The 27,431-nt window shown below is 29.8% G+C and overlaps 1 protein-coding gene across 1 annotated transcript; it reads left to right on the top strand.

The window, feature by feature from the left end:
* The first annotated feature begins 27 nt into the window (after positions 1 to 27).
* On the top strand, positions 28 to 23,975 carry tsu (40S ribosomal protein S12 homolog tsunagi). The gene is made up of 5 exons (XM_075358820.1): positions 28 to 187; positions 882 to 1,019; positions 12,091 to 12,227; positions 16,874 to 16,998; positions 23,816 to 23,975. Exons 1-5 carry the CDS (start codon positions 127 to 129, stop codon positions 23,841 to 23,843), a joined length of 489 nt encoding a protein of 162 aa, XP_075214935.1. The 5' UTR covers positions 28 to 126; the 3' UTR covers positions 23,844 to 23,975.
* Positions 23,976 to 27,431: the final 3,456 nt, after the last annotated feature.

Genomic DNA, 27,431 nt, shown 5'->3' with positions numbered 1-27,431 from the left:
GTTACTCTCATTTTTATCGTCTTTGGTGTATCTATCGTCAATAGACTATTAGTTAATATATTATTTTTGTACAACCTCCTTGCTGTATTAATCAACCGCTTGTACAGCGTTAGAATATCTGGAAACATGGCTGATGTATTAGAATTAGACAATGCTGAAGATTTTGAAGTTGATGATGAAGGGGATCGTAAGTGTTTAGCATCTCATAAAATTACTGTTAAATAGAAATATCATATATGTTTGCATAAGGTCATGTCCGTACAAGTAATTTTTAAGGTTATGTTTTTGTAGTTATAATTTATAAACTTTTAATTCGAACAGTAAATTAGGGAGACTTTGTTGTAATAAATTTTAAAGTTAATCCTATTTTTAGTTAGTTATCATTGAATATGTGTGTAGATTGTACTTACGCGAAATTGTAATTTAACCATGAATGTGTATTTTAACAAAAATTGTTTTAACTGCCTGTTAATGTCGCTTCAACGACCGTGTTCGATGATGAGATTTATTATATTGCTTCTTGTCATTTTAAGAACTGTTTTGTTGTATTAACTATGAGAACTTGTGGTAAAATTTGCAGCAGTTCAATTTAAACACTAATTTATTTTTATCTAGGTTTGTAATTACATTTTCATTTAAAACATTTCTGTCATTCCTTATTGTATTCATTTTAGGACAATATTCTATACACATTTGGTGCTTTCTTATCGTTAGATTTCAATTACCAAGCACAAATTATATTTACCTCTAGATTGTATATTCTAACAATAAGTTTATGATTGTCTGATAGTACTTTTTTTGTAACATATATGTAGATATTTATATAAACAACATGTAACTTTTGCTTGAAACCACATATCCATTTGTTTTTGTGTTTGCAGAAGGAATTGCCAGATTAAAAGAAAAAGCTAAGAAAAGAAAAGGAAGAGGATTTGGTGGTGAGAAAACAGCTAGAGAAGAAATTAGGGATTATGAGTCCATGGATCTCGATGATGATGAGGAACCAGGACCTCAAAGATGTATGTTAAAACACAATCATAAACATGCTGTTTTTGCATTGTTATTTATATAAGTTTATATTTACAGTTAAATATTTTTTTAGTTGTGTGTATTATGATCTTAAGTCCACCATACTAATATTTTAATGGAAGTTAATATATAAAAGTGGAAAAAGTCTGACTTTTACCAGGAACAAGCTTATAACCCACTGTTATTGCGGCTAATACAGAGCCGGGTAGCCCAAGATAAACCAAACCAGACATGCGAGAGAAAGAACCAAAAATCATTACTGTGTTTGATGAAACAACAAGCAGTAACATTACAAGATAAACTTAATAACATTAAAAATTAATATTAATAATATTTAACATTAATAACACTAAATATAACATAAATCAAGTACAATTAAATTTAATTAACATTTCAAGATAAACCAAAACGAACATGGGAAAGAAGAAACCAAAACGTGTTAGTATAAAAATGTAAATAATGAAGGTTCAACAATATAAAATGTTAAAACCTATTCAAGCACTTTTGGATCATCACCCATCCTCAGGGATATCCATATGATTAAATATAAAAAATATTTTTTTTACAACATACATTTAAAATAAAATAACCAAAATTTTATCTTCAGAACAATTAATTGTCATGTATTAAAAGTATAGTAGTTTTTTTGCATCAACAGGCATAAGTAAAAAGTATTAACATGGCTTGTCTGTAAAAGAATCTCAATTCTTAAGTTAGTATGAAATGAAAGCAGTTTGGCCAACCCAATAATCATGTATTATTGTTTATGATTTGTTTAATAGAATGTTGTTATCAGATTTAATTTGTTCATTCATCAGTTTATTATTGTTTAAATAAATGTAAATTTTTTCTAAAATGTTAATTTTATAAAAATCATTCATACGTTCTAATACATAAATAAAATCGTTTGGGTTAATTATAATTATGTTTATATTCTAAAATATGTTTTGTGAAGTCAGAACAGTTCTTATTTCCTCTATTTATGCAGTTATTATGTTCATTGATTCTAACTGAAAATGATCTATTAGTCACACCAATATATTTTAAATCACTTTTTTTACGTTTTAAGCTATACTCCTTGTTTGTCTAAATTAAATTTGTTATGTTTTATTGTTTTAGAAGGATCTTTACTATTTAAATAATTTATTATTTTGTTATTAGTTATATATGCTGTTTTTAATTCAAATGAGTTAAATATTTTATTAAATTCTCTATAATTGATATTATATTCAATTTTAACATATCCTTTTCCTGTAATATTATTTGCTAGTTGTATTTCATGTTTTATAAGACTTTATTTTTTAGTTTGTTGTATAATTTGCTTCCTAAATTTGCATTACAACCATTTGTTACAGCACTATGTTTAATGTTATTTAATTCATTATTTAGTTTTATTCTATTATGTTTTAAATATTTTATTGCTGTATAAATTAAAGAATTAAAAATTGCTATTTTTTTGATTCAAGGATGAAATGAATTGTAATATCTTGTTTAGTTGATTTTCTGCATATGTCTATGTCAAATTCATTATTAATTTTTATATCCAAGTAATACTATTGTTATTTTCATGGTTTAAGGTAAATTTAATATTATCATCTAAAGAGTTCTTTCTTTAATTATTGTATCCGCTTCATTGTTAAGTTGCTGATTAACAATAATTAATATATCTTCTACATATCTCTTGTATAATATAATTTGGTGTTTGTTTATTATATCAGATAGCATAGTGCTTTCTAGTTCATTCATAAATAACAAAAGTTAGTTAGCCATAATAACAAAAAGGGGTGATCCCATAGTGAGACTTTTTCTTGTAGATAACGTTTATTATTTCATATGTTTTATTATTATCTATTATTAATGTGATCAAACTATTATTAATTTTATTTGTAATTTTATTAGTATCAATATTTGTGTACGTACCTTTTATGTCAGGTGTTATAAGTTATTTATGTTATATTGTCAATTATATTTATTAATTCATAGCTATTTTTTTAATTATGTTTGTTCTCAATTTTAATGTATTCTTTTGACATATTTGATAGGAATTTACTTAACTGATAAGTGGGTGAGTTAATATAATTTATAAGAGGAATGAAAATATATTTACATTTTTAATGTTAGAAATGATTTTTTTTTAATTTTATGTGTGGGATCTTTTAATTCTTTAAATTTATTCTCCATAATTTATTTGTTTTCTCTCTTAATAAATAAATTATTATTAATAATAACAGGAGTATTTGTTTTATCGAATTTAACAATAAATGCATTATTATCTTTTAATCTGTTTTTTATATTTTTGTATATATATTATCATTTTTATAGGTATTGGTATGTTTATAATTGTGATTTAATGTTATTAATTTTAATATTTATAATGTTATCATTTACAAACTGATTTTTTAATTTATTTTTATTATCAATTTTAAATATATTGTTTTCCATGTCTATAATAGTATTTTTGATAATTTTATTTTTATTTAATGTTTTTATATAAAACAATTGATTTTAATATTAATAAAGTTAATGAGTTTTAAAAATACATTAACATGAACAGAAAGTTTAATAGTTTGATGGATAACAGATAAAACCTAGTAATACTATATTATAATTTCCATAAACACAAGTTTGGAGCAGATGTGGTTAATACCGCAGATATTGAATTTAGCGATAAAGAAATTCACATTATTAAATACGCATAAAATTTAATATACCAACCTTAAATAATAAAATTATCAAAAACTCTATTACAGATGTGGAAAACAATTTATTTAAAATTGATAATGTAGATAATAAAAATAAATTAAGAAATCAGTTTAACATAATTAATGTCTTTAAAAATAATAAAAATCTAAATCACAATTATAAGCATACCAATAAAAATTATAATCTATACAAAAATATAAAAAAAAATTAAAAGATAATGGATTTATTATTAAGTCCAATAAAATCAATGCTCCTGTTATTACTAATAATAATTTATATATTGAGAAAACAAATAAATTTATAGAGCTGTGACAAATAGATATAATGTAAATTTAGTACACAAACTAAAAAATAAAACGAACAAATAATATTACTGGAAAATGACATGTTGAAATTGAATATAATATCTATTATAGAGAATTTAATAAAATATTTAAATCGTTTGAATTAAAAACAGCATATATAACTAATAACAAATATAATTTAGATAAACAAGGAGTATATAGCTTAAAATGTGAAAATTGTGATTTTGGATGTGGGAAAATTTGCCTCAACCAAAGACGCCCTGAAGTGGGGTTCACCACAAGCATGGTGGGATCCACTAAAAACCCACTCCCTCCCAACAGTGTGATGATGGAACCACCTAATAAGGTTTTCATCACGCGTGTCAATGGTCACACCTGTATAACCTTCGAGCTACAGCTTCAGGCGTCTCCCGAGGGCACCCAGCAATGACGATCTGGTTGAATCCCCGCTGCCCACACATGGGAGCTGGCCCACCATGACTCACCAGCAATACACTTCCTCATTCATCTTGGTAGAAAGAACGTCCCACAACCATCTGCAATACCTGTTCCATTTGTCATCAGAATTAAGCATCCTTTCCATCACTTGCTCTGGGGAAATTTTTCATTAACTGGCCGCATCACTACCCACCTCAGGCACTCAGAGAAAGTGTGTTTGGCATCATTCGGGAGACCACAATATCAACACCCTGGAGTCATGCATCTCCTTCCTGGCATGCAGGAACTCATTGAATGGTCAATGGCTCAATAATCACTGGACCGTCCAAAAGTCCATCTTCCCATGCTTCCTATCACACCATGTTCTAATACTTGATTAACTTATATGTCCAGTGACCAGTCGACATATCATTCCACCCAGTCTGCCAATGATCTAACAGGGCAGTCCTAGCCACAGCCTGAAAACCGCCTAGGTAACTTGTTTGGCCTTCCTAACTAATTCCTCCACATCGGTTGAGAAACCTCCCAGAGCTCAGCCTCGATAAGGCCACCTCCGTACCTTCAAGTTCAACCGATAATTGAGGGATCTTTCTACTCCCTGCTATTGGGATCATAATTGTCCTGCAAGCCGAGTCTTCCAGGCCCCTGTCCTTCATCTACTGGACAAAATGCTGCAGTGTTTCATTCACACAAGTCCGAACCTCTTGGACATTTCTCCCCATCACCACCACTGCAAGGTTATCAGCATAAGCTGTTAACTCAATCCCTGGAGGCAATTTAACCTCTAAAAGGCTGTTGTAAGCCACACTCCATAACAGGGGGACCAAGATTGACTACATCCTTCTTTCCATGGTCACGATGACCTCTTCTCCTGCCACTGTAGTGATTCTCATTCCTACCTGTCAGGTATTCCTGGATCATCCTAACCAGGTAGGGAGGAATCTTGTCAATTAACTATCTAAAATAACATTCCACTTAATGCTATTGAGTGCATTTTTATTGTCGACTAAGGTCACTAAAGGTATCATCCTAGTGTGTCTTGTCCCCTTTGCAGTATTATTGACGATTTCCGTAATACTTTTAATTGCATCAACGGTGAACCGTCCCTTCCTGAAGCCTGGTGAGATTGAAGCATTACCTAGTACACATAATTTACAATACAGTCCACATTTTACTGCAATCTTATATCTTGTTATCAACAGAGGAATATTGGAGTTTCATCAAATTTCTTACAGAGTTTACTGTAAATGTTAGAATTAAACAGAATAATGAAATTGAAAAAAATAAGAAAAACATTTTCATGAAACTTTGATACTGCTATAAATATAAAATCAAACCGTCCATGTACATTTAAATACTTATATGTTACATGGAGCATATGTTTGTGCTAATTATAATGAAAAAATTTTGAACCAAGTTTGAGGAAAAAAATATTTAGTGAAAATTAATGGATTTAATCAAAGTTTTATACACAATGTACGCATAAAAATATATTCATAATTAATATACTTCTTTGAAACAATTAAAATTATTTAAATAGTAATTCAAACAAAATAACTTTTATATCTGAAAAAGATACAAACCTACAGTAAAATATTTAAATAACAGTAATACCCATAATACAGAAAATATAATGTTAGTACCATATACAAAATTGAATGTAATTATTGTAACAAAATATGTGTATTGTAGAGTAGTATGATGGATGGCTGAAATGTAATGGAAAACAAATTGTCATAAAGTGACAGTTTCTGCTATCAGGAAGTTTCAGTCAGTCGCCATTGTTATGGAGTTGAGTATGTCTCACTGCGTTATGTCAGTGCATCTAAAGTAATGTCCAGTGATTGAATTTTTGAAGTCAGGGGAGTAGACTTCCTTTTCAATATTATGACAGAAAAAAAACTTGGGTGCATCATTTTGTTCCAGAATATAAACAGCAGATTATGGAATACCACTGCTACAGTTCACCAAAGAAATTCTTCTGATAGTGTTCAGGATTCCAAACGTGTACATGATTTGACTATCTGGAAGCTGGGTCGACTGTAAATTCTTTGTGATGTATAACACAATGTTATAATGCCTTAAGAGACATATGGGTCATGTTCAACAGTGCATGGAGCAGATAAATCTGCAACAAGATAATGCTCAGTCACACACATTGTGTGCAATTGCTGATGTTTTTGTGAAGTTGAAATTTGAACTAAATGCACACCTTCCATACTCACCAGATTTGGCATCTATAAGTTTTATTTCATTCTGTAATTAAAGAAGGATATTATTTTATTGTGGATGATGAACTGAAGGACGCAGTAGTAAGATCATGGATAAAAAAAAGGCAGCTGGCTTTCTTTATTGAATGAAAAACCTAGTTTACCATCAGAAGAAATGGATGAAAATGGTCAGCCGATCTCAAATTTTTTCAGCAGCACTAAAAATGGACAACCGAAGAAGCCAACCTGAACATTGGAGGTGTCGTTCTAATAAAGGAAGACATTCCTGGAAGCTGGGTATCGTGGAAGAAACTGAGTGAAATTTTATCTTTCATAAGTGATGACTTAAGTGGAAAAATAATTGTAAGTTTTTCTAGCAAATATAATGTAATTTTATGCTTGTTTCGTTACTGTGCATTACTTTTCAGCCACTCTCGTAGATCATTTTTAAAGTGAGATTTTTAAAATATAAGAGAATGTAAACACAAAATAAAAAATTAATTAAAAAGTTGCAAAATTTTTTGTTAGTAACAAACATCACAAACTTATAAATAATTTAGAATTATTCTAATTTTAGAAAGCTGGAAAACTTAGAGAATATTTATAAATTTAAAAATAAATATGAATTTCGATGATCAGAACTAAAGTAAGCAGGTTGGTCTTTTTGAAGGACAAGTTTAAATCTAAAATGTCATTTTCAAAATAATAAGTCAGTGTAGTCTGCAATATCAATTAACAGTGACTATCTGGAAGTGGGTTTACTAATTTTATGAAACAAAATATTTTATTCTCAATATTTTATTAACTGATTATGAACTTTAGTTTTCAAAAGGAAATTTAGCAATAAGGTAAGAGCATGTCGTTTCATTCTATATGTGGTAAAAATTTGATCAGTTTGTAACATTACAAACTACTTATGTACACACAACTTAAATGGATTAAATATTCAAAATCAATATTTTATGATGATAATAACTGTTATAATTGAGGTATGATGAATATGAGGTAGATGTAACTTCATTAAGCTTTTCCTACATCCATCCTGGTAATGTCATTTCAGTATCAACTAAGGTATCAAAGGGTAAGATTGAAAACTTCATTTTTAAGAAGTTGATGTTTCAGCAATATCATCAGCAGCATTCAGGAAATTGAAAGGTGTTAAGTAGGATAAAAAGTCAAAACCATGGTTTTTTATAAATTTATTGATTAATAATATACACAATTCATACGTTCATCATTTCTCTATATAGTCTCCTGCAAGATCTGCACACTTTTGCCAACAATTTGGAAGCTTGAATATTCCTTGTTCATAAAATGTTTGAGGATGAATCATCAACCAATTGCACACGCGCTCCTCAACATCTTCACTGTTTTCAAATCATTCACTTCGAAGGAATTCTTTCAAGGGCACAAACAAAAAGTAGTCACAGGGGACTGTGACATCTTTGATAGGCATACCACCCCCGTCTTTTGTTCGGTAGGTGGCTTTTGTTGACTGAATCAGCTGGCAATAGAAAGCTGCATTCACTGTTTGTTGATTGTGGAGAAAATCAATGAGTAAAACTCCCCTTGAGTCAAAAAAATCATTGCAAGGATTTTTTCGGTTGACAGATGGGTTTTGGCCTTCACTGGGCAACCCTCATCCTTCCATCACCGTTTTTAACTCTGGAGTATAATGATGGACCCATATCACATCACGTGTAATGACGCACCAAAAAAAAATCATCTCTTCTTGCCAAAATCGATTCAGAAGTCTCTCATAGATCTACAACAAGACCTGTTTTTGATTTTCAGTCAACAACCTCTGAATCCATTGAGCTCTAATTTTTCAAAGCCAAGATGATCAGTGATAATTGAGCACTCCCATAGCTGATACCCACTTCTGATGGGATTCTTCAACAGTGATCTGGCGATCACCATTTTTTTTTTTTTTTTTTTTTTTTTTTTTTTTTTTTTTTAAGCTTTTGAATGGCATGGTGTTGTCAACTGTGAGACTTGACTTTGAGCATTGATCATTGATCATGACTTTAATTTTCGACACTTTCATACCCGCTCTTAAATTGCCTGGCCTACGTATACACTCAGTTCTGGGACAGTGTAACGTCCCTAAACTGTACCTTTAAAGGAATTAAAATTTCCACAGGTTTAACGCCTTCATTAGGGAAAAACTTTATGATTATATTGTGCAACAGACGATGAAACGTCTTGCTCACTCATGGCTGTACTGACTACCGAACAGAGTGGAGGAGCTAACCAAGCTGGTTCCTTCTCTCTAACACACTGAAAATTAATCTCTCACTCTGCCATCCAGCTCAGAACTACGTGCTACATAGAATAGTAAAATTACCATTTAAATTTGATTCGGTTAGATTTTTGAAGTATTCTATTAAGATTGGTTTTTTTTATGTAGGTAATCTTAATGAGACAGCATATGATTAAACTTCCATTATTTTCTGGCAGAATTTGTTAAACGTATTATTTAGTATATTACTCATATATACTACTCAAGATAGTATATGCCACCTTATTTTCTATAGCCATCAACAGTATTACTACATGTTTACAGGCACCTGTTCATGTTCTTTATTTGTTGACGATTTTGCTATATATATATATTACATCCCCTTCAGCAGCCACAAGAGAGGGACTACTACAAAATATTATATCTCGCCTTGAAACCGGGTCCAAGGTTACTGGCTTCACCTTTTCACCTGAGAAAACAAAACGTGTAGTCTTTTCTTGCCTGCAGGACCCCTTATTCTGTAAGTATTTCTCAGCAGAGAGCTAATAGTTATCTCTCCTAATGTCAGATTTTTAGGTTTATTTTTTGATAGCCACCTTATTTGAGTCAAACACATCAAAGAATTAAAAACAAAATGTTCCAAACTTTTAGGTATTCTGTGAGCCCTTAAAAATACCATTTGGGTGCCAATCGGACATATATGTTGCGATTTTACTATTCCAGAGTTCGTTCCCATTTAGATTATGGTTGTGTCACCTACTTTTCAGTGCGTAATACCGTATTTAAAATGCTGGATGTTGTACATCATACTTTCCTTTGACTTGCTGAAGGTGCCTTTAGATCAACCCTGTCATAGGCACCCTTGTTGACTGCAGTGAGCCATCACTTTGGGATAGGTGGGACCAGGTTTTAGCATCTTATTTTAAAGGACAGCCAAATTTTCCCATCTTAAAGGACAGCCAAATCATCTTGTTTTTGACACAGTCCTTGGAAATCCTTATTTTCGAAGGTATGAGGACCATCCACATTGTTACTGCACCTTTTGGTATTCGTAGTCAACATTTACTGCATCTTATAATTGATGCACGTATCCATGGAAAACCAACCTTATAAATTTTATGTTTGACCTCACGATATACAATAAAGAATCAACACCACCTATTTTCTTTCAGCAAATGTTTCACCATATTCTCTCCAAGACAAACCCAGATGCAGTATTATACACAGATGGCTCAAAACAGAACAATACAGCTAGATGCGCATATATTATTGTTGTTAATGACAGAACCTATTTGTTTGGTCTGCTTGGTATTACAAGTGTCTTCACTGCTGAACTATATGCTATAAACAAGGCTTTGAATATCATTGACCCTAAGTACCGTCATATCCTTATTTGTAGTGACTTGTGCAGTGCTCTCCAAGCCAGAAAATTTTTATTCCAGACATCCTATCATCACTGAACTCTACAATGCAATCACCGAGTTAAACCATCACAACATAAAAGAGTCATTCCCTAGTCATGTGGGGAGTCTGGGTAATGAACGTACAGATTTCGCTGCTTAAGACGCATATAGTCTATCTTCTTTCACTACCCATGTTATTTCATCCGACTTTATTAACTATGTAAAACTCACTTTGTACAAGTGGCAAGATGACTGGACGGCTACAGTATATAACAAACTCCAGCACATTAAAGAGTCTGTGTTGCTATGGGACTCCTCACACAGAAATATTTGTCGTGAGAAAGTTGTCTTCTGCCGATTGCAGATAGGACATATGAGAGCTACTTATGAGTGTTGTCTGATGTCAGCAGTAAACACATCAGTATATGATGCAACTGCTGCTTGATTGTGCGCCATATCTTTGTGGATTGCATGTGTTATGCAGCCTTGCATCATAAATTTAAATTGCCCTGGAACATTCATTAAACCCTGGGCAATGACAAAGAAGTTTTAAACCGGGTGATTTTATTTCTTCAACGTATTAGTATTTTACATAATATTTAATGTTATTGTTACAACTGTTTTCATTTTATAACTTATAAATTTCACGTTAAATCTAACCTTTCTGTTATCCGAGAAGGGGACCCCCCCTTTACATTCCTCGGATTTCATTAAATTTATTTTTATTTTATATTGTTTTATGTATATATATATCTCTTTTTTAAATATTACTTATTTTTAAGATTTTGTTTGAGATAATAGTTATAAATAATTTTTTAGTTTCTCTTATAGTAGTTGTAAATTTTTGTTTTTTAATATATTAGTTTTATTTTTATTTGTTCCAATTTTTGTGTTTGTTAATTTTATATTTTTGTTTTTTTATATTTAAATTTTTCCAGGTGACGATAACATGAAAATGTTATTTGCCCAGCTATTAAAAAACAACAAAAAAAACATGCATTCCCCAAATTTGTCTTGTTGCAATTTTTTCCTTTGGGACTATTTAAAGGATCTAACCTTTTTGTGGGAATTTGATTCATAAAAGTTTATAAAATTTCCTTACTATCGATGAAATGAAGTTGAACATTAAATAAGAAATTGATATTGATAAAACTTTGAGTCAGGTGACTCTCAATATGAGCACTCATAAGTGCACTAGGGCATTTCGAAACATCTTTTGTCAAAATATGGTAACGTGCTAATGCAAATACTACTGTTAATTTATGTTTTCCTCTTTTCATTTCATTCATAAAATTTACGTGTTGCAACTGTGTTTGGTCAGTAGCAGATCCGTTTTAAGTTGTTCTTGTACAATGATAAATAGAAATTTTAAAGTTTGTAAAGGCAAATATTAACCAAGCTTACTGGCTAAGAAATATATTTACTTCAACCATTTTTAGAAGAAAATAATCTGTGAGTTCCATTATATCAATATTTATTAACTTGTGTATGTTAGAATAGTTTATTAAACAAGTAGTTGACCGATTGATGAAGATGACCAGTACAGATAGTATTTACGTGGAGGTGAAGTAAAAAGGCACTAGCACTCTACATAAATTAGGTTCAACTATTTCATTAAGACAAGCAGTTCTTTACGCATACATTTTTTAAATTCTTGTGGGCTTTATTATAATTATTATTTAGAATTTATATTAATTTGTATTCAGTACTCTATTTTTTAATTTAATATTTTATAGTTTCTTTGGTGGTTTTTGTTTCAGCTGTAGAGGGTTGGATTCTATTTGTAACTTCTGTTCATGAAGAAGCTCAGGAAGATGATATTCATGATAAGTTCTCTGAATTTGGTGAAATTAAAAATATTCATCTCAATCTTGATCGAAGGACAGGCTTTTTAAAAGTAATTTTTTTTATTTTTTGTAGATTTTTGTATACCTGCCTAAATATTTATAGGTTTGATCAATTTATATTTGATTTTACGAGCAGAACGATTAAAATAAAGTTAAATTGTGGGCAGAGTAAATGCTTTTTCCAATAAGCATTTAATTTACCAGTGAGGTCCTTTGTACAACCCAACAAACAAGCGTTTCTGTACCAGATCACATCAAAAGATGCCACCCTATTAAACCCCAATGAGGAAGCAACTGCTTTGACTCGCCTTACTCTTGCACGTAGAACCAGTATTCATATTGTTATAATTTTATTAAACATGGCCCATTGGTATGATTGTATAATTAATAATTAAAAAATCCACTTACCAATAAATAATTCTTTTATATATGCATTCAAGCGCTTTCAGAATAAAATTTCATCAGAAACTAAAAAAATTGTTTTATGTTATAATCTTATTAAAACTAACTTATTTGACATTAAATTTGTTTATGTAACATAATATAATATAACAGTGGTTGTCACAATTTAAAATTATGTCAACATAATGTCCTGCCATGAATATCTCTACCGTTACGGTAAAATGTAATGGGAACAGTATGGTCAACTCACTCTATAGTTATTATTTAGTACTTGTTTTTACAGTATATCATTGTCAAATCTTGTTCATTTGTTTATTAATTTATCATTGTTAAAATATATATGATACTTTAGAAAAGTACCATATACTTTAGAAAAGTATTGGTAATGTGTATATTATTTGAAAAATCGAGTTTGTCAATAAAATTTTCAGGATTATAGTTATGATTGTTATTTGTAATACGTTTGGCAAAATTAGATTTTTCTATTTAATGTTTTTTTTAAACAATTCATATGTTCTCATATTCTAACAGAGAATGACCAATTGGTCTTGCCAATGTATTTCAATTCACAATCTGCACATTTTAAACTATAGACACCCTGTCTATCTAGATCAATTTTATTACCATTTTTTTACTTTTTTACATGGATCTATATAATTTATATGTATTATTATTTGTTACATATGCAGTTTTTAAACCAAATAATTTAAATATTTTGTCGAAATTCCTATAATTTATGTTATACTCGATTTTAGTATAGATATTATCATTATTATTATTATTAGTTAAGTTCGTGTTATCCTTTATGTAAATTTTGTAATTTTATTCTATTAAGTAATTTATCTATTAAATTTTTATTGTATCCGTTATTTACAGCAATGTATTTGATATTATTTATTTATTTTTTTATCATCATATTTTAAATATTTTAAGGCTGTTTATATCAGGTGTTAAAAGTGGCCATTTTTTGGTTATAAGGATGAAAACATTCATAATGTATTATTGCATTTTGCTTGGTGGGCTTCCTAAAAATGTCAGTAATTAATTAGTTATTTTTATAATTTTTTTTATCTAAAAAATCTATACTATTATTATTTTCCTGAGTTAAGGTAAACTTAATATTATTATTTAACAGGTTCATTTCATTTTGATTATCGTTGCTTTGTTTGTTATAAATAATTAAAATGTTGTCAACGTATCTTTTATACAGTAAAACTCGATATTTTTCAATAATGCTGTGTAAATTATTGTTTTCCAAGTCATTAGTCATTTAGTTTTATATTAAAAATTTTTTAATATAAAACTATAACAGATATAAAATTTAATAAAAAATGTTTAATTAATAATATATAACGCTTAAATATATAAACATTAAAATTAAGAATAATATAAAATCGGCAAACATTATTAAAGAGAAATGAAAAATACTTTGGATAAAAAATGAAATTAAAACTTTATATAATAAAAAAAATAATTTGATGCGCAATTATATTATTCATTCAGATTTAATATTTGAATTGGATTACATGATATTTAACGTATTATATAATATATTCTATCATAGAATTAAAGAAATAATAAATATATTTGTGAATAATCTAATATATGCTAATACTGCGCATAGTAATGATATAGTTTGCATTGATGTAATTCAGGAACACAATTTTGGAATGGTCATGATTAGTACCACTAATATTGATGATGAAGAAGTTAACATAATCATACATGCTTATAAATATAATTTACCGATGTTAAATAAAAACAAACTTATTATAGAAGATACTATCATAAATATGGAGAACAATATATTTAAAATAGATCAACTCAATAATCAGAAAAAAATAAGGTATCAATTTGTAAATGTTATTGATAATATTAATAATAATAATAAAATAAATCACCAATGTGGACGCTTAAACAAAAATTATCAAATATATTATAGATAGAATAAATAAAAAATTAAAAGAAAATAATGCCTTTATAGTTAAATCTGATAAAACAAACACTGGTATTTATTGATAATGATGCATATTTTGAAAAAAACCAGTAAATTTATAATAGACAATAAATTTAAAGAAATCAAAGATTCTACATGCAAATTTAAAAAAAGATATCATTCACAACATAAAAATAGTAAACACATTTTAAAGGATGATTATGTCAAACAAAATTTTAAACCAGTGCAAAAATCCCTACTTTAAGAACTTTACCTAAAATACATAAAGTAAGTATGCCATTGAGACCTTTAATAAATTGCATTAATTCCCCCATATATTTATTAAGTAAATTCTATCCAAAAATCTTAAAGAACATGTTAAATTTGATAATATATATTTTAAAGAACAAGTATGAATTAATAGATATAAATTACACAACAAAACTATTAACTTTGGACAAAAAGTTTATGTATACTAACATCAGTACTGAAAAAACCATACATATAATTAAAAATACATTAACAGATTTAAAAATAGATAATAATATAATAAATTGAATAAACTTAATTTATACATCAAATCTAATAATTTTGAATTTAATAATAAGTATTGTATTAAATAATAATATTAAGTTTACCTTAACTCACAAAAATAATAATAATAATAGTATAGATTTTTTACATATAAAAATTATAAAAGTAACAAATTAAATACTGACATTTTTAAGAAGCCCACCAAGCAAAAATACAATAATACATTATGAATGTTTACAACCTTTTAACCAAAATATGGCCACTTTTAACACCTTGATAAACAGCCTTAAAATATCTAAAATATGTTGATAAGAAATTAAAAAAACAAAATAAATAATAACAAATACATTGTTGTAAATAATAAATATAATAAAAATTTAATAGATAAATTACTTAATAGAATAAAATTACAAAATTTACATAAAGGATAACATAAAATTAACTAATAACAATAATGATAATATCTATACTAAAATTTTGTATAATGCAAATTAAAGGAATTTCAACAAAATATATAAATTTGGTTTAAAAACTGCATATGTAACAAATAATAAAATAATAATACATATAAATTATATAGATCCATGTAAAAAAATAAAAAATGGTAATAAAATTGATTTAGATGGACAGGGTGTGTATAGTTTAAAATGTGCAGATTGTGAATTAAAATACATTGGCTAGACCAATCAGTCATTGTCTGTTAGAATATGAGAACATATGAGTTGTATAAAAAAACATCAAATAGAATGATAATTTCGCCAAACATATTATAAATAACAACCATAACTAAAATCCTAAAATTTTATTGACATACTCGATTTTTCAAATAATATTCACATTACCAATAATTTAGAAAAGTAACCATATATATTTAAACAATAATAAATTAATAAACAAACAACAAGATTTGATAATGATATACTTTTTAAGCAAATACTAAATAGTATAAGTGAGTTAACCGTACCGTTTCCATTATATTTTACCATAATGGTGGAGATTCATAATGACACGATGTTAAGTCGACATAATTTTAAACTATGACGACCACTGTTATATAAACAAATTTATATGACAAAGAAGTTTTAGTTATAATAAAATTATAACATAAAAAAAATATTTACTTCCTGATGATGGAAATTTATTCTGAAAGCGCTTGTACGCATATATAAAAGAATTGTTGGTAAGTGGGGTTTTTAATTATCAATTCATATTATTGTTTTAGCAAAGAAGAAATTAAAGGTATTGAAATGATGTGGAAGTAAATATTGATTGCAGAGATGTTATCAACTTAATTGGAGTAGTAAGTATCTTGTCTAGTATCAAAGGTAGCAGTTAAAAAAAGAAATGTGAACATGAAAGAGGTACTAAGATGTTATGTTATGTGAAACAGGAGTTAACGAAAAGTTAGATCACTAAGGGAGTAGGTGATAATGGCTTTTTAAAGAACTAATTGCAGACAAGGATGAAAATCATAATTTTATTTTAAGGATAATCAACAGAAAAAGATCACTTGAGTTGACAGATACTTTGCTCTCCTTTTCCCAAATAAATAATAATCTTTATTCCTCAAAATAAACAGAATACAAGTGAAAGTAAAATTTTTTACAGTTATAAATTCTTTATAAGATTTATTATTTCAGTTGTCAGCAAATATTTAATTTTTTTTAGTCTGAAAACTGAAACAAGGTAAAAAATAAGTCATTTAGTTTGTGCAGTTAATCAATTAGACCATTAATAACATAGGAAAATTGGCTGTTTAAGTAATTGAATAAATAAAAGTTGTAATAGTTTTTTATAATTTAAAAACAAAAATGTTTTTTTCAGGGGTACGCTCTTGTTGAATACGATTCTCATAAAGAAGCTTTGGAAGCTAAAGAAGCTCTAAATGGTACTGAAATACTTGGACAACAAATAGGTGTCGATTGGTGTTTTGTTAAAGGTCCTAAAAAGTAAGTGTGCAATGCTTTATATAAAATCATGTAATCTAATTTGCCAGAATTAACTTTAGTTTTATGAACTCTAGCTAACTTCATCTTTGTAATTGATAAGATGAACGTTCACTCTCATGTTTTAACTTTTTCCTCCTAGCTCTTTTACTCTAATATTTAAAAGAAGTTCCTTGAGAATTCTTGAAAATACTTAAATATTTACACGCGTAAAAGAGAATTTTAACTGGAAAAATATTAATCAATCATTAGCTGGTGTTATGATTTTTAACTGATCATTTTTATTGTAATCATCCTATCTTTGTAAGTAAACAAAAATATAAACCATTCTACAGGTTGTGCACGATAAGTTGACTCATTTATAAAGTCGATTATAAATAAATGTTTTTTACCTGTTGTTTCTTATTATGGATGTGTAATCCCTATTTCTTGGAAATACCGGTAGATGTTGCCTAGTCTTTTTATTGTCTTATATAGTCTTATTCTGATTCTGCAACACATCAGTTATTGTTGAGGTATGGCTGATAACAGACATTTGTGAAATTCACAGTGTGCTAAAGTTGTGCTTCTTTATGCTTAATCAAAAAGTATTATAGTGACTCAGTGACAATTTTGAGTTTATTTTAACACACTGCGGACTCCAGCAAGAAATACCATTCTCTATTTATACTATAAATTTGAGGAAGAAGGTAGCGTAAAAGAACATAAACAACCTAAAGCAGCTCCCATTCATTCTCTGGAAAGTATCAAAAAACTGCAAGTTGCCATGCAACGTAGTCCAGGAAAGACTACATGGCAAGCTTGATGAGAAACAGGAAAATCTTGTTGTACAGTACAAAGAGTGTCACACAGTGATCTCAAGCGGTTTCCAAAAAATTAACTGCGCTGCATAAGTTAACACAACCTAAGAAACAAAAAATATTGGAGTTGACACAGCGTTCAGAAGGGAAAGATGATGTTCTAGTTAACAGTTTGTTTTCAAATGAGGCACATTTTCATATTGATGAGAATGTGCGTAAAAAACAATATGGACTTAAAGAAACCATTTGAGCAGCTTTATCCAGTCATGGATTGATAAGGCCACTGTTTTTCGACGATGTAGTTAATTCTCAATGTAATTTGGGTATGTTAAGGAATGATTTTCTACCCAAAATGCTTGCAATTGAGTTGCTATAGATAGTCAATAGTTTATAAAAGATAACGCAACTGCTCACATTATTAATGTTGTGTTGCATTTTAAAATTAAGTTTTTTTATCACATAATTTTAAATCTCCAACTGGCTGTCACAATGGAGGTTTTTTTGGCCACCTTTGAGTCTGGATTTAAATCGATGTGAATTTTTTTATGAGGATATTTAAAAGAGAAACCTTTCCCATTAAGCCCTGCAAACTTAAGGAAATGTGTGCACAGATAGTTCAGTTGTGTAAGAGATTCAAGAGTACTTGTGTCACAGGTCATCAAAAACTATACACACTTGCCTTGAAGAGGTTGTTAGATGTAATAGCGACATGTCATGCAGTTAAAGAACTTTCTACAAACACTGTATTTAGTATGTAAAGTTATTTTAAATTTAAAAATAAATATATAATCCAAAATTCAAATGTGTCAACTTGTTGTGTACCACCTGTGATTCCATGTTGTAATACTAGTTTTGCATGTCGCAGCATTTCATATTGCAATACTACAGGATGATTTTTTAGTCATGTTACCCAATTGTAAATGCTGGTAATTTTTTTCTAAGAAAGGGAAATTTTGTTTTGTGACACGAAGTTGGTAGAGCTACTTAACCGGTATAGATGCGGCAGTGTGAGTTGATTCTCCTTGAGATGTGTAAACTTTTGTGCTGTTTCTGTTCATGTTACGAACAGAACATCTTTTACCATAGAACGAGTTTTCATTCTCAACAATATTTTGCTACGAAATCATACGCAAGTGTAAAAGAATCATTTCAAATTAAACTTGTTGGTGTTCCTCCGCCAGAAAAAAATGTCAATTTCTAGGCTAGCAAACCGAATTCGAAAGACGAGTAGTGTTTGCGACAGAAAACGTAATGGTCGACCAACTCGCTTGACAGATGACATATTAGAGAATGTGAAAACAAGATTGTTCAATTCTCCACGGAAAAGTTTACAAAAACTTTCTACACAAGTCGGTTTGTCATATTCGAGTGTTCAGAAAGCTGCTAAAAAATTGAAATTGTATCCATATTGCATACGATTAGTCCAAGAGCTTCAGCCTCCAGATTTCAACAAGCGATTGCAATAATGCCGTCAGTTTAGGTCTCTCGTAAATGATAACGGAATCAAATTTTTAAACACAGTGTTCTTTAGTGATGAAGCTTGCCTCCATCTCGATGCTTATGTGGACAGTCAAAACTGTCGAATTTGGGCGGTTGAAAATCCTAATGCTTTACAAGACAAATCTTTGCATCCTGAAAAAATTGGTGTGTGGTATGTGATATCTTGTCATCGTATAGTCAGATCCATATTCTTCGAACAGACAGTAAATGGTGAAGTATACAGGAATATTGTGCACCAATTTGTGTCCCTCCTGGAACCTCAAAAACGGTATTGTTGGTTTCAGCAAGATGGCGCTAGATGTCACATGTCTCGAGAAACCGTGGATTTTCTGCAAGAGTTCTTTGATGATCGAATAATAAGCAAGGGCTTATGGCCACCGAGGTCCCCAGACCTCACATCTCCTGACTACTTTTTGTGGGGCTATATTAAGTCTGAGGCCTTCATAAATAATCCTCACACTATTGATGAACTTAAAGACAATATTACAGACTTAATTACGAATATTTCCAATACAACTCTTAAAAAAGTTTCTGCTAATATGCTGAAAAGGATCCGTGCGTGTATAACCACAAGGGGTGGGCATTTTGAGCATATTCTTTAACAATTATGTAAGTAATAGCTTTTTATTAAATCTCTACCTAAATTTCCCTTTCTTAAATTACATTTAAAATTGGGTACAGGACTAAAAAATTGCTCTGTAATTTGTAGTTGTACAATGTAACTTGGTTCAGTTAAATTTTACAAAAGTTTATTTTTTTAATTTAAATTATTATTACTTATTTATTTCATTATGAGTAATTCAGTAATTTAAGGATGTGAATTTTGGTCAGACTGATAAAAATTTCTTTTTGTATGAATCAGTTGTCTGGTAAAATTCATATGGTCAGTTAGCTCTGAACTAAAGAAAGTTTTTGTACTATTAGTTTATGAAAGGTTTTTGTCTTTCACTTAGTAATGTCTAGGAGTGCAAGATTCAGATAAAAAGCAATAGAAAACATACTCAAATGAAAATTAAATGAGATTTGTTGATGTTGATTACTGCTTTACCATGATGTGTTCTATGTAATGCATTATGTTAAGAATTTTTAAACAGCTTTGATTTCTTATTGTAACTACTGTTAGTAAAAATAGGCAAATATGGAATAAGATCCACAGTTTAAATTACAAGTTTATTTGAGCTTGACATAGTATTAAGTATAAAGTTTAATATAAAGTATAAGTTAAAATACAGTATAAATTTAACGGTTTAACATACATGAAGTTTAACACATGTTTACTCACATGTGTGCGGAGCCGCTGTCGCTAATCGACTGACACAATGAGAGGGAGAGTCTCCCCACCACTTAATACGTATTACTAATAACTAACCTTTTGTATCTGGAAGAAAAAAATGTGATTCTGTTAGTATTTTTTTTCTCCTGAATTCAAATATGATATCGATTTTTTCCCTTCATGCAAGGTTTCCAAGAGACAGGAATATGTAATTTCAAACATTCTAATTCTTTCTGCATCCTTAACTACACAATATTCAAACATTTGACTCGCGTAGAAAGTAAGAAATGACGATTTTCTGCTATATTTCACCTGTGGAGCATTCCTCTTGATGTTTCAACAATAATCTGCCAGCATATTAGAATTCCATTTGCTTTGATACCTCTTTTCCATAGTTGAAATCTTCTGAAAGTGTTCCCTTTGCTCATTGCCCACTGCGCCAAGATTTTCCAGGAAGATATCTAGGTGCAAGTACAGGAAGTGTACTTTTAAGACCATATTACAACCAAATTTTTATAAGATTGTTGTTAGTATCATGTAATTTTCGCCTTTCGATTTCCCAAAAAACTGTGTAACATTTTTGAATGCTTGCCAAGCTGCTTTCTCCAGTGGATTCAATAGTTCCTCAAACTTTTCATCATGCATTAGTGATCGTATTTGTGGACCTACAAATATTCCTTCTTTAATTTTTGCATTACTAATTTTAGGAAACTTCTGTTTTAAGTACGGAGTATTGTCCATGGCCTTGACAAAATTCTTTGTTAATACTAGTTTGTTATGTAACAGAGGTAGATAACACATTTTTAGGATTACACAGTGGGTCATGTTTAATGTTTTTCTGTTCAGGAATGAATGATTCGTGTTTAGGCCATTCTTTTCTAATGAAATGGCTTTTTTTGTCATGACTATCCCATTCACATAAAAAACAACAGTACTTTGTGTAACCAAGCTGCAGACCAAGAATAAATAAAATTACCTTCAAATCACCATAAATATTCCATTCATACACTGCATATTGAAGCTTTTCTAATATATATTTAAAGTTTTTATATGTTTCTTTCACGTTAGCAGAGTAAGCCACAGGTCAGGTACTGATGGGAATTTGTTGCCATTACGCTGAAGCGCAGCTTTTAAACTTAGACGAATCATAATAATTCAATAACTTGGAATCACAATAACTTTAGAGGAATCAGTGAACAAGCACCATTCTATTGGGTTATGTTCATTACAAAGTGTCTCTCCATAAGGGAAGAAATGTCATTTCAAAACACTAAGCCATTTTCTTCAGAAAAATAGTCTTTAAATTCAGAATGACAGTTACAATAAATACATATCTTTGTATTCTTTTGAAGAAGATTCCATCCTTTTAGCCGGAAAACAAACATTTCAGACTGTTTTTTGGATAACTTTAAATCTTGTATGAAATTGTTAAGATTTTCTCGAGTCAGTAAATGAGATACAGATGAACTGTTTTGTTCAAAAGTTGTATCACCAGAATCTGTTTCTTTTCTTCCTTACTTCCATCAGACTGAGCTCTCTTCATCTAACGCTATATGTTCTGGAGGCTTTGGTATGGGCAATTCTTTGTAGTGTGGAGTGGTCTCATTGCAGATTGCAAGTAGGTTACACCACTGTATGTTATGATTTTGATGTAATCCCTTTAAACAGAATTGCGAAGTAGAAATAACAGTCAGAAGAGTAATCTTTGGGTGCTTTCCAAATCATAGGGATAGCAAATGGCTTGTGGCATGTGCAATTTTTCCATGCAGCGAGAAGCCTAGAACACGATAAACAACAGATATGTGGGGCCCAGGTCCTTGTTTGGCACTCGACTTTGCACCCAAATAAAGTTCATAACACTTTTTTTACTAATGGAGTAAGGTTTCACCTTTGGGACTTGTGTCACCAAAAATTGTTAGGATGATTTAAATAAACTAGGCATTTTATAACTAATTAGAAGAAATAAAGTTATAAATATGTAATACACAATAATTCAGTCACACAAAGCAGTCACAGTGATGTGTGTTTACTGGTTCATTACTATCTCACAACTGGCATTGTTCTGATGAATGTATGCTACACTAGATCACGTTTGTACATGTCTATACACATCTGAACCTGCACAATAGTAGCAATGGTACCCTTTGAGTTAGCTCATTTAGTTCCTTCATATTTACAATGCTCTTGGAGCTTTTACTTGGCAATGAACAAATGGACGAAAAACGTTTTAAAATAATTAAAAAAATTAGAATAACAAAAACACCGTGGGTGATGGAAACGAATGGTATTCAAATTTTTTTAGATGTATAAAATTCAAATACATATTTGAAAACAGGATAAAAAAGTACATTAAGTACACCTATTGGCACTTGTGAGACAAAAATCATGTTGACCAGCATAATAGTTTACTAAACAAACTACATTTAATTTTTATTTACCATGTTATGCTGTGTAAACATTTCCTTTTTTAATTATCTTCTCTGTTTTATATTTTTATGTTGGTGTAGGTAGAATTATTATTATGCGTGATATTTAAGAAATTTAAGTTTCAAATTTGTAAGTACGTATCAGTATTACTCACTGTTGTGTATCTTTCAAAAGAACGACATTTTTTTTGTTTTGAAAATATTCGAAAAAAATTCTTGCATTGCATTTAATTGGCCATGAAAAACAACATTTTTTATTAAAAATTATATTTTCAAAAACTCCACTAAATGGCACGTGGTGATGGTAAGTGAAATATCTGTCAAATACAAGAACTTGATCAGATGACCTCGATGACATCCAGTTAGTTACTGTTTTACATCGCTTTACTCTACTGTTATTTATTTTGTAACAGTATTTTTGCACATGCTGTAAAGTCAACACATTCAGACTATTAATAGAGTAAAATTTATGATTTGAATTCCAGTCAGGTTTGGCATTTTTCATACACTGAAAATAATTTTACATTGTATTCCCACTCATAAACGTTGAACTTTGTAGTGATTTAATCATCCAATAAAAAAACTATGCTATTCTTTTTTTACTGAAAAATGGGATAACTGATTACACGTCACATTTTGTATTCTCGAAATGCACTGACCATTGTTGAACTGCTTAGTTTATGAGAACAGTACAACTTGAGATGGAATAAATACTAAATCTCATTAAATAGGCAGCCTTTATTCTTGCAGTTCCTTGGTTCTTTTTCTTTTTTTAGTACTTATTTTACTAAAAATATTTTTATTATACGTGTTGTTTTCAGAACTAGCAGGCGCAGAAGAAGGAGATGAACTGTGGTTATGTAAAAAAATCTTCTTTTGTAATTTTAAAATATATTTTGTAAGGCTGGTATAACTCCATTTAAACAGTAAATCTATCTGTACAGCTAATTAATAATTTTGAAATATATGTTCAAAAATTAAGTATGTGTTTCAGTTTAATTTATTTCACCTATTTCTTTAGGTTTGTAGTAAATCTAAGTGCAATATTTCCAACCTTGTTTTTCTTTCTATTCAGATTTTGTCAGATTTTTTTACTTATCCCACTTTTAATTGACAGTTGTAAAATTACTTTTTGCATGCATAAAAAATTCCCCCTTTTATCAAGCAATACGCATATTTTAACATCACCACACTTAATTGATTTCTTCTCTTAACAAAATTATCCAATAACAAAACAGACATTATCAATTTACACAATATTTTGTTGATTGCATTCCTGAACCTTTTGAAATTTACACGCAGTGCATATAATTTTGTATGTTAAAAATAAAGGATTACTCTGCAATTTGTAGAAATTGTAGATGCACTTGTGCATGTGTGTATGTTTTGCAAGAACATGTAACAGGCATTTTACAATATACAGAATACTAATATATATGTAAAAAGCAATAATAATCATAATTATCTGTTTAACATAATTATACACAGGAGTATCACAAAGTTCTATTGGGACTTTCATAACTATTTTATTCTATTTGTGAAAATAATGAAAACGTCTTATAAACATGTGCCCTAAAATGTTTAAATTGTGATTTACGGCTAGTGAAAGATTTTGCTCTGATTTCAGCTACCCTAGTGAAATGTCATACTGAAATTTCTAGGACGTTAATTAAGGGATAGAATTGGTGATTTCTTTTGTTTTTAATCTTAAAAATTGAATAAAATAAGTCACAGAATCGTATCTGCAGATGTATTTGAGAAATCAGGGGTGAAAACCAATAAAATTGGGTAAACAAAACTTTGTTTTTTATGTTTGACGTATAATAACTTTGTTAAATGGGTAATAAAATAAGCACATAAAACTTTTAAACAAAACTTAGTTTAATTCTGAACAAAATTGTGTAAGAAAAGTTAAAAAAATACAAATTTTATTTAGAAACAATACACTATACCAAAGTGCCTTGTATGTACCAATTTATAATAAATGTTCAAAAATAAACCTGCCATTTTCAACACATTTCTTAGAATGCTTCTGTACTATTTTTTTTACTCTTTTTGGTTCAGGGCTGCGCTTAAGTTCCTAAGACACATCCATGATGCGGACAATTAATTCCTCATGTGAATTTTTTTTTTGTTGTTTTTTATACAATATTTTTCATCCATCTCCAGATGCAAAAAACAAGGTGTCAGGTCAGGCAATCTTGATGGCCAGAAATGTGGGCTTCCATGACCAATCCAGGGAGAAGATGATTTAAGTGATTGGAAACTGTACAAGAGTAAGTGGGGAGGCATACCACCGAGCTGGAAATATACAGCGCTAGAGGAACATCTTCAGCAATTCCTCTTGAAGAAAGTGCAAGTAGACCTTAGCATTTTAGTGGCCAGAAGATAATATGAACGGTCCAGACAGCTGATTGTGAAGAAGGTCATACCATGTATTGATGCTAAATTGGTGTTGAAAATTGCCTTCTATTGTTTCATGAAGATTTACTTCTGCTGATGTATGTTCATTGTGTAAGTTATGGTCGAATGAAATTTGCCTTGTCGGTAAACAAAACATACTTACAGAGGTGTCGATTTTTATTCCACCAATTGCAGAACTCTTAAGTGAAGCGGACCATCTCCTGCATGTAGATGTTCAACTGGCTGGCTATTTATAAGGATAAAACTTGTTTTGTTTAAGACTTCTCCAAACCATGAAATGTGAAACTCTGATTTGCTTAGAAAGATGTCTTGTACTGATGCCTGTACTTCATCGATAATAATTTCACCAATAGCAGCGTTGTGGTGGCAGATCGTTGGTAACTAGTACAAGTACTAGGTAGTGAACCTGTTCCCTCAAACTAACTAACCAAAAATGCGAAAGCGCGAACCCCGTGTCTAGTCCAAATTTGGCAGCACCATTCGTGGCTGTGAATACCTCAGAAAACAAACGAGTTTAAAGTTAAATCAATGCTACACTCATACCAATCAAAATTATGTCTTATACAACATTGAAATTCAGACCTACACAAACAAATTAAGTCGCCTAACAAGGAGAACATAACTTCCGCCACACTCACGTGAATGAAATACAGTATGCAAGCGCAGTAAAAATATTATATTTAAATAAAGTGATAAATATTTTAAGTTGTGTATGTAAGCCATGCATCAGAAAATAGCCGTGTGGTGGCAATGTCCTACAACTGTGTTGTCAGCTTTATTATACTAATGTTAGGTGTTTTGCTAAATTTCAAAGTTCTAGTAAAAAACAAATTTTCATAAAGGATTTCACAGATTTCGTTTAGGAGTTGGTTTATTATAAACATGTTTGTAGAATGTGACAAATAGTATGATAACCAGTTGCTATAAGAAAAATATTCCTATCGATTATTAGGTTCGTTAAAACCGATATAAGGTTTCAATAAACCAAAGAATAGAAGAACCACTACTCCAGTAGGCCATACAACCAAGTAGAAATTGCACTCTCAATGTGAAATGAACTATAATTTATTCGTTTGGTAACTAATTTAGTACATGTTAACACCTTTAACAAGTGGATTCAACAGCGATCTGTTCAATATCCTTAACTGCATTAGTAGAGCTAAACCTGGTGAGAAGTAAGGCTTTCCTTTACCAAATGAAGATTTTTATCTGTGCTGCCAACTATGTCATTTTTCTTAATTTTCTATTTTTTACAAGCCTTGCCTTTAGATGTAAAAACTATTCAAACTTTGTCATTCACATCTGCATCATCGTTCACCTCCTTCCTTTTATATTTAATAATAACAACCACCAAAAAATATATATATTTATATTTATATTTTTCTGAGACACATTGACAACACATCTTTCTTCAATGTATATGAAATTTGTTTAATATTGTATTTCTTATTTATCAAGTTTCTCTTATTTTGCAAACATTCTTTTTGATAACATCCTAGTTATCATTTGACTACATTGTCATCACTGTTTTTTTGTTACTAGAGCATCATTTAGCCGATTTGTTAGTAGTGTATTTGAAGATTTCAGATCAATTACTTCAACCCAACAGGTTGGTCTAGTGGTTAAACGTGTCATTGCAAATCAGCTGATTTTGAAGTTGAGAGTTCTAAGGTTAAAATCCTAGTAAAGGTAGTTAATTTTGCACGAATTTGAATACTAGATCATGGATACCAGTGTTTTTTGGTGGTTGGGTTTCCATTAACCACTATCTCAGGAACAGTCAACCTGAGACTTTACAAGACTACACTTTATTTACATTCATACATTTTTCATCCTCACTCATTCTCTGAATTAATACCTTATAGTGGTTCCGGAGGCTAAACAGAAAAAAGAGAGATCATTTACTTTAGCATCAAAATAGAAACTTTGTCAAGAAGTAAAGATATGTAATTTTTCATTCGTTAATAAAAAATAATTTCTCAACAGTCAAAAGATTATTAAAATTTTTATAGC

Source organism: Lycorma delicatula, chromosome 3, assembly GCF_047948215.1.
Source record: "Lycorma delicatula isolate Av1 chromosome 3, ASM4794821v1, whole genome shotgun sequence".
NCBI classification, from domain to species: domain Eukaryota; kingdom Metazoa; phylum Arthropoda; class Insecta; order Hemiptera; family Fulgoridae; genus Lycorma; species Lycorma delicatula.
Note: the sequence above shows the minus strand (reverse complement) of the source record. Positions and strands in the feature narration are given on the sequence as shown.